The 9,689-nt window shown below is 41.9% G+C and overlaps 1 protein-coding gene across 1 annotated transcript in view; it reads left to right on the forward strand.

Annotated features, from left to right (window-relative positions):
- LOC142935516 (cadherin-12-like) overlaps positions 1–8,997 on the forward strand; it is a 59,284-nt gene extending 50,287 nt beyond the window's left edge. The window contains exons 11-12 of the mRNA XM_076079925.1: positions 2,227–2,478; positions 8,411–8,997. Coding sequence (XP_075936040.1) covers positions 2,227–2,478; positions 8,411–8,997 — 839 coding nt within the window. The remainder of the gene's footprint in view (positions 1–2,226; positions 2,479–8,410) is intronic.
- Positions 8,998–9,689: the final 692 nt, after the last annotated feature.

Raw genomic sequence — 9,689 nt, forward strand, 5'->3', positions numbered from 1 at the left:
TTGCCAACCGTACAAAGTACAACGTTTTTCTCGCACATTGGATTCCCTGAACCTGTTGGATCACAAGGGTGTAAACACCTTACATGTGTTTATCTTCCACCATGACAACAGCTGCATTTCACCTGCAATTGCAACCTTCATGCACACGCCTTCATGCACACGCCTTCCCACTAGTGTGTTCCCCTACTGGGAGGGCATCAGTTTGAGGAGATCCAGAACAGTAGTTCTGACATTGAGATAGCAAAGTGAAAAGAAGTGTGTGGATGTTTCCCCAGCCATGCTGTTGATGAAAAACATCATTGCTGTCTGCTCACAGGCAATGCTGTTCTGAGTGGATGAAGAGCTACATGAATGCACCAGTGAGGGACTCAGCAGAGTTTCACATCATGACTCCCATCTGTGGTTAGGTCTGCTTTACGTTAAGGGAGAGACTGTTGCTTCAATAGCACGTCTCAAGAAACTGCAGACATTTCTGTATTAAAGAGCATAATCTTAGCCTTGACCTTACCTGAACCATGATGCATAACCTGCTTTATCCAGTAAAGTAGTTTCCCTACTTTGAGATATGGAGGATCACATGGGTCATGGGTCTGAACCAGCAGCACTGAAATGAATGGGCAGAAACCAACAAACAGGAAGTGATAAAACATAAACATTTAAATGTTCTTAATGCTTTCCAGACTTTGTGTTCCCTCTGATCAGATTTGAATCCCTGCTACATGTCTTCTGGGTGAATTGAGTCTTCTAAGGTTGATTATGTTTATTGGAATCCAAATAGATGAATTTACATCCCTTTACTTAAAAACGTGATGCAATTTGTGATGTTCTTTTTGTTATTTTGCATTCAATTGTGGTCATTTTTAGAGCAGGTCAGCGGATCAAAATGCAACACTTAAAACATGTAATTAGTTCCAGTATGAGTGTTACTTCAGAAGGAAGTCGATTATTTTTGAGCCATGAACTGGGCGGAGCTTCCTTCTGGGCCACATAGTGCATCCAACAAGGTCCATTCATCAAACTGCTAGTTAGAGATCTCAGGTGACAGACGTTTCAGGCCGGGTAAAGGTTAGTGAAAGTTTACTGATATCTGAAAGGGTGCAGAAAAAAAGACAGCATCATTGAAAGGGAAACGGGTGTGAGCAATAACATTTGAAACAATTCTCAAGAATGGAGGAAATTTCATAAAGACTGTGGGTTGAATTTGCATTAACTGTTGGTGGTCACTTCCACCAGGTAGTGGTTCTGTATGTAAAGTTCTGTAAAACTCACACCTCTTCCTAACTGGACGCAGTCGAGTGAACATCAGATTGTTTCAGTTTTTTAAATATAAAACCTCTCTTCTTATATCAGAACACATTGTCACACTGTCTACGCTGTTATACTATATGTGTCACACTCCTGGGTCTTCCTTATGAGTCTGTTACTGCAGCATTTGTTTTTAGCATTAGGTCTGGTGATATGTTTTTCTTATCGTCAATAAATCCCAAATTAATAACAAGTATTTTATTTGTATCAAAGCCTGTGCCATAGAGCTCCATTGTTCAAAAACTATGAAAACACATAAAAGATCCACACCTTTTCATTCCCATGAACACACACTGTGGTTCATTTTGACTCAGTCCCACAAAGTGATGTCACCAGAACAAAATTCTGAAAATATCACGGTACTCGTTTTTCTACAGTTATGGAAATTGAGTTTTTTTTATGAGAGGCTTGATGTCTGAAGGAGATTTTTTTCACAGCAATGTAAAATAGATATTGGAGAGGGAATTATGACCCGTTTAACTTTTTTAAAACTAGCTCAAAGTGTTTATTGTTTTGTTGTAGTTGTTTACCGTGGTATCGCATTGGCTATCGAGAACTACACATTTTCGGGTATTGACACATCCTTAATTCCACATCCACCAAATTTATCGAATGAAAGAAAAAATAAAATTAAAAAAACAAATGCACTATGTCCTCCTGTTTAAGTAATGTTTGTCAGTGACCAGTTTCAGGAGATGATTGAGACTTTTGAAAGAAAAAACACAATATTCTTGCTATTTTTGCAGATTTTAAAGTCCTGTGCTTTAGTTTATTATAAATTAGTATAATTGTAAAGTGGACAGACTAACACTTCAGCTGTGCTAATGCTTGGTATTCTCCAGTGTCGATCACATTTGTGTCAGAGGTTGGCGTGACGGTGACTCTGTCAGTGACGTAACATCACCCTCTGTTGGTTTCCAGACAACACCGCTGGCATTGTGTCTCGGCGTACGATCTACCAGCAGCGGTTGCAGGATGTGTATGTCCTCCCTGTTGTGGTTGAAGACAGCGGTTACCCCGCCCAGAGCAGCACAGCCACCCTCACAATCCGAGTGTGTTCCTGCAGGGGAGTAGGCTCGCTGCTGAGCTGCTCAGCTGAGGCCATCTTCCTGCCTGTGGGCCTCAGCACTGGAGCTTTGATGGCTATCCTGCTCTGTGTAGCTCTGCTGATAGGTAAGCTCATCTTTCTACTATAACATGATGATATGATGAAACGCCAAACACTGTTCATAGCCCCAACACCAGCTCATTATTTCACCTGCCAGCCCAGGGTCAGTCTGGGGTTGTGTTGAGGTGTACTAGTAAAGTAATGAAACATAATCCAATGAAACGTAATGAAAGGTAATGTAATGAAACGTAGCGTAGTTTAAAGCCACAAATTGAAGGACTGGTTTACAGTCTAAAAACGTGACATTTTTTATGAGTGCATTTTGAGAAGACTAACTGGACCATGACATACAACTTTTCTGTTCATGTAACTTTGTGACCTTAAAAAGAATATATATATTTTTTTCCAGATTATACTTTATTTTAAAAATAAAATGTAAATTTGTTATGTAGTTAATTTTCATTTCATTCATTCAGTGTACTATTTGAAGTCTCTGGCTTGCAGCTGGTGATGAGGTGAATTAATGCATGTGATGTAACACTAGAGGGCATCAACAACCCAGAACAAGCCTCTAATTATCACAGGGAGGTCTTTTTTTCTTCTACCATCTCCTTTTATCTCTGCCTGTTACATAACCACCTGTCCAACACAGTGGAAACACGCAGGGCCACGTGCACACAGCTCTCATGGTGTGTTTCAGTGTGTGTGTGCATAAACAACTGGTATGTGTGTTACATTACAGATAAAGCTGCTATGAAATGGAAGCAGTTTGAAAGAAGTTCTTTATCCTGCTCTCACAACTGAATCACTCCAATCATGAGAGTGTGTGTGCGTGTGCGTGCGTGTGTGTAGCATGGCAGAGAAGAATTGCAGCCTCCTGAGGACATTGTGCCTTCTTTATTGGTGTTCTCTGTAGAGAGGGAGGATAGCTGAAAGAGGACATAAAGGAGGAGAAGGGAGGATGGGCTAATAGCTGGTAACACATCCACCTTTTTCTCGAGGCTTTTCCTCTCATTTGTCAGGATGGCAATGTAACACTTTGCTGTAGAGGAAGAAGCTTGAAAACAGGGCTGAATAAATGATGGCATGGTGTTGATTACTGAAGTGTTACTATCTTAATATTTGTGCCTAAAATGGCAAATCTAAAAAGAGTATATTTTTACAAAGAAGGTTTCCTGGAAAAGGTACAATTGAAAATTGACACTGCTGGTACATACCAGAACAAAGGGAGAGGTTGTCTTGCTGGAGAATGGCATGTCCTGTGGCTTTCATAACATCCTCTTGGTACCTTCAAGGCAAAGGCACAAGTACAGCAGGCGGGCTGGGGAGAACTAGGCCAGAAGATAAGATCCTGTCCACTGACTACAAACATTTGAAAAAATTTATTGAGTTATTGATTAATAGTTTAGTCAATTACATGCAAGAAAATAGTGTTCAGAGACATCACAGTGCACAATGATATGAAACAGAGAAGTAAATGTGTGGCATTTTTGTATAATAATACAATTTTCTAATAATCAACTATTTGTGCTGGTACTAGACTCAAATACTGTATAAACCAAGAACTCTCTGTCTCTCTGTCTGTGGAACAACCTTCACATGTCATACGATCAACTTTACAAGACCCAAGAATGTGCAGTGTGGAATTAGGAATAAACCTTGAATAACCAGGCAAACAGCGCTCTGCTCAGCAGCAGCCTCGGCATGCTGTCTGCAGCGGACATTGACTCATCGACTGCAGTTCACGTTCGCTGATGATTCTGGATAAACTAACATTACAACGGAACTCTTCTTCACTTCCCTGGAGTCAAATGAGCGATGAGCATTTTGGTTTTCCACAGCAGCACATTGCGGACAGGCCGTGCACTGGTGAAGTGCTGACGCTTAGTAAAGTAAACTAAGTAGAGTCATGCATTAAACGGAAGGAGAACAAAATGATACAGTCTAAAAGCCACAGCAGTTAGAACAAAATACATTAAACCTGGACAAATATTTTAAAAGAATATTTCAAGCAGGGATTTCAAAAGATGACAGATTTCCGAGGCAGGCAGTTAAAAGCATAAGAGCGTAAAAGCCGATTAATTCACCTTTTCTGAAAGGGCTTTGACACCACCAGAGAGATGTTCTCCCAACCGAAGGCTACTTTCGGCTTATGAAGGCTCAAAGGGTTTTAGGACTTTGCTGACCCTCAATGATTAGTAGCATGACAATAAAACCGATCCATAAGTTAACAGGGGCCATTATAGGTCTTTTTAAAGGGCTGCAGCTCTTTGGCGACAGCTGTTGGATAACAATAACCCCGAGCGTAAGTAACTGAGGCATACATTACCTTCTTACAGATCAACAGAGAAGAGGCTGAAGGTAACATGACTGAACATCTGAATCAAATGCTATATCAAAAGGTTAAACTAATCTTATAGTGACGAATATCTAGTTACCCTGTTGTGTCCGCTCCAACTTCAGACAATTTACAAGTTTTCTTTCTGAAAAATGTAGCTTTAATGTGATTTTCATAAGGTTCCATGACATGTCCAGGAAGGTAATTGAAATACACATCAAATTGTGATAATTTGTATCACATTTGGGGTGTTTTATTTCACTTTGGTGTAGCAGAGGTGTTCCCGGTCAGAAACAGCCGCTCATTAGAAATGAATGGGTGAGAATACGGTCAGTGTTTAAAATTGAGTTCAGTAAAAAGTCCATTTAGCAGATGGACACACTTCCTCTACCAGACCTCCACATGAATGTGTGTTTGAGCACACACACACACACACACACACACACACACACACACACACACACCTCACTCCCCTTCTTGGCTTCCATGGCAACCCCCACTAGAACTTTTCCACACCTGTTGGCATTTCAAAAAGCAACAGATTCTTTCAATACGTCGACCTTTTCTCGCAGCTCTAGTATATAAAGATCACAGGTAATTCTGTGGCAGCACAATGACCAAACGCTTTTCTGTACATGAGGCTCTTGATCATTGAGGAGAGGCCAGGAAACTAACAGTGAAGATCTGTAGAGGAGGAAGTCATGATGAAGACAACGCAGATCCAAAGCCTCTATTAAGATCTAACACAACATTATGGATTTATAGTCCGCTATAATGGACCAGGAACACCATATGAAACAAACACAACAGGGGGCTAGTATCAAACAGAACATCCCTGAAGGCTCTAGTACAGTGTTCGACTCTCTCATCCTTTAAGTACATACGTATATACAGACCATCCACACTATCGCACTTAGAGCCCACAACAACCCTCACGGCCTACATAGCTGTAAACCCAGTGCACTTACATGTTACATTGCAGTAACATTTAGTGTCTAATAATGACTAGTTGAGCGGTCGGTGCGTCTCATATAGACACTAAAGAGGACCTTGTGCGTTGGTATCAGACAATAAGAACGAGCTGGATGAGCTGCTGGTAGCCAGATGATCAGTTCTGTTTCATAATGCCTTATTCTGAGTGGGGCTCAGGAGGGCAGTATGTGTCTGTAATGATAGAAAGTAGTGTTCCTTACAGCCTGGAGAGCTTTCAGATTCTCCTCCCCTCCTCCTCTAATGCTAACACAGCGTTATTCTCCCGTCTGCAGCAGGACACAGTACTGTTGCTGATCCTGCTGAATCACAAACTAATGATTTCACATTATTCTGACATTTATTATTCTACAGTATATTGGATTGCATGCTTCTTTATATTGTCCCTTTTTTGTAAATGTCTTGCACATGTAGAACTATTTTGTGACACGCTACAGTAAACAGAATATTGGCTGTAGCTTGAATCACAAAGGCAGCTAATAAACTGCATTTTTTTCCCAGACAGATCGCAGACTGTGTGTTCTCTTTTAAATTCCCCTCTGACCGACTGTAGTGCCTGCTATTATTTCTGGAAGCGTGTTGGTTCCTTTTTTACAGTCCTCAGGTGTACCGTACTATAAGTTCTTCTTTCCTCCTGCAGCAAGCAGCACAAAAGCCCTGATGCAGACATGTGATGGTTTTCTATTAAGCCTCCCAAAGAGCTGAGCATGCAGAAAGCACATGCTCTAGTGTACATACCAGCAGCCTCCATTAACCAGCGCCTCGTCTACATCGTGACCTTGTTTAGTTTATATAGCACATACCCCGAGGGATGTCGTTCTATGTACTGATCTGCCTCACAGATAGTTGGTTCATAATGGAAATGTGTGTGTGTGTGTGTGTGTGTGTGTGTGCGCACATCATTTTACCAACGAAGGCATCTTTGCCGAAGTGCAACAATTTGTGCTGTAATGTAATTTGAATATAAAGCAGAAAGATCACCTGAGACCAACAGAAATACAGCATTCAAACGCTGTGTCTTTAGGAAGACAGCTGTTTAATGGGGCTGCTGTGTATTGCAGTAAGCAGCAGCAGTGGTGGCATTAGCCGGTGTGGAGGCAGCCTCACAGGACACTTTAGATTCATTGATTGTCTGGTTAGAGCAACGGCCTTAGTTTCCTTGCTCCTGCTGATTATACAGTAGTAGACGGGACACGATGAGGACAGATGAAGTAGGAAGAGTGGCTGATGAGAGAGTGAGGTAGAGAAATCAACCAGGACAGAGAGCAACAATATATTCCCTATAATCGACATGTACGTGTACCATTTTGATGTGATGACACCAGAGCTAACTTCAGATTCATGACCAACAACACTTGGAAATAAACAGGAAGTATTCCCACAAAAACAGTGCTATCAGTCATTTTAGGCAAAGACGCCAAATTATATCCAAATAACTGATACATGCAATCACTGCAGACACATTGAAGACACTTCTGTTACTGACTTCTTCACTTCTGGGTGATTCTTTTGGATCTGGTTTAACGTGAGGCAGCGTCTTTAATCTTCTAATACCCAATAAGCTGTCAAACCAGGCAGAGAGATGGTGTCCTATTGGTTATCTTGTATTTCATCTTAATCCCAAATGTTGAACTACCATTCGTGTTGTTACTCAACTGTCTTTTGCCAATGTCTCCTAGCTTCTGCAGAGCTGTTACTCTGAACTAAAGCACTTACCATAGTTGTGGATTCTAAAGATTTGACAAAAGAATCTTCCACTTAGTCTTATTCCACAGCTTTCAGCCTCCTATCATGGCATTCCTCCGTGGATGGAGTTGTTGTCATTGTGTGAGCCAAGTATGGAACTAAGATCTCCATCCACTGAGGAAAACCATGTGATGTGGTTGATTTTTTTTAGATGAATGGGTTGAACTGGGGATTTTAAATCTAACCAATTATGAGTCATATATATATATATATATAAAACTCCATAATCTTCTACAAGAAAATGTTTTTATGTAATAATGTGCTGGGGAGGCAGCATGACTAGGATTGCATCAGAAATATTAGGAATACATGTCCTTAAATTGTCCATATAGGGTTGTGTGTTAATGTCAAAATGTGAGAGTGTGGGTTCACAGATCAGATAAGAAACAGCAGAACTGTAGAGAGCAGTCCGGGACAAAAGAGTAATCAATGCTTTGTACCAAGAGGAATTGAGACGTGAGTGAGCAGCAGGGCTTCCTCTTCTCACCATCTTCAAAGCTGCTCACGGTCAGCGTTGGCAGTTTGTATCCCTCACATACAGACTCTAACAGAGAGCACGTTAGCCCGGATCTGACCTGGGAGTCACGTGTTAGAGCCTGCCATCTGGATACTTTACACGGGGATCCATCCGCTTTTCCAATTGTTACTGACAGGAAATACTTGATAGTACAGCGGGATATGTAAGTGGTCCTATTAAAGTAGAGATCTTTAACCAGAAATTGTTAGTTAGTCACCCACTGAACGCAGTGTGATGCAAAGAGAAGTTCACCCATATTGGCTATCATTTAAAAGACGCTATAATCACAGAAACTGTCAACATACAGATTTTAAAACGAAAAATCAGGCAGAAAATACTGAGATTTATAATGCTAAGATCGATCATTTTCAAATAACTCATCATTTATTGTCCTTTTGTCTTGCAGTCATGGCAGCATTATACATGGGCCAGAGGCGCCACAAAGAGAAGGACACTCTGATGACATCAAAAGAGGACATCCGTGATAACGTCATTCACTATGACGATGAGGGCGGCGGCGAGGCGGACACGCGCGCCTTTGACATGGGCACTCTGCGCAACAAACACTCACAGCGCACCAGCACTCACAGCAGCAGCTCCAAGAAGGAGAAAAATGGCTACGGAGACGGGGTTCTGCTGCACCTCAGCAGCCGCTGCGACCATGTCAGGTCCCCTGACATCCATCGTCAAACGGCCAGTGTAATCGTGAACAACAAACGGGTGACTGAGGGCGATGCTGGAATGATCAGGGAGTTCATTGCACAGCGGCTGGAGGAGAGTCAGCAGGGTTACGCCGCCCCGCCCTATGATTCGCTGGCGACGTACGCCTACGAGGGCAACGGCTCGGTGGCCGGCTCACTCAGCTCCATAGAGGAGCCATGGGTTATTGACGATTCAGGGGATTTTAGCTCCCTTGGTGACTGGGGACAGCCGTTTAAAACACTGGCCAGCATCCTGGACAGACAGCCGCCGCCTCTGACTGAGGAGAGCTGAGAGGGAGTTGGACAGCAGAGAGACTACGGACAACTTTTCTAGACATGATTTTTTTTACTGTGACGGGCACTGGCTAGAACAATGTGAGGACTTTTTAGGAAGCTGTCCCTTTGAAGTAGAGTTGTCGCCTGGTTAGCTCGAGAAAACAGAATCTAGCTACAGATGTGTGAAAAGGTCAAGTTTACGGTTCCTCAAAGTGCCTGAGGTACTATATGTTTACATGTATTTTAATTAATGATAGTTAATAAAAACATCTCCATCTGATCCTTAAGTCTCATCAAAACATTCCCAACAGTGGTCAGCCAGTTCCTGACTCTTCCTCTAGCATGTCCATGACGTTGCCACTTTGTTTCAGAGAGAAAGGCCGCAACAGCTACTATGCAATTTGGTACGGACATACAAGTCCCTTCAGGATGAATCGATAACTAGTCCTCTAGGGCCATCTTCAGGTCCACATAAGAGTGTGTGCAATACTTTGTCCAAATATTTGCAGAACTAATGACATTCCCATCAGTCTCAGCTGTACTTGTCTTTAGTGCGAATTAGCAAGTGTTAGCATATTGATATGCTTAACTAAGGTGGCGACGTATTAGCATATTAGCACCGTCATTGTGAGAATGTTAACGTGCTGATATCAGCATTCAGAGAAACATTTAGGTTCACTGTCTTGGCAGAAATCTGATATCAGATTT

This window comes from Anarhichas minor, unplaced genomic scaffold (assembly GCF_050575085.1).
Source record: "Anarhichas minor isolate MPS153535 unplaced genomic scaffold, ASM5057508v1 ptg000006l, whole genome shotgun sequence".
Lineage (NCBI taxonomy): Eukaryota > Metazoa > Chordata > Actinopteri > Perciformes > Anarhichadidae > Anarhichas > Anarhichas minor.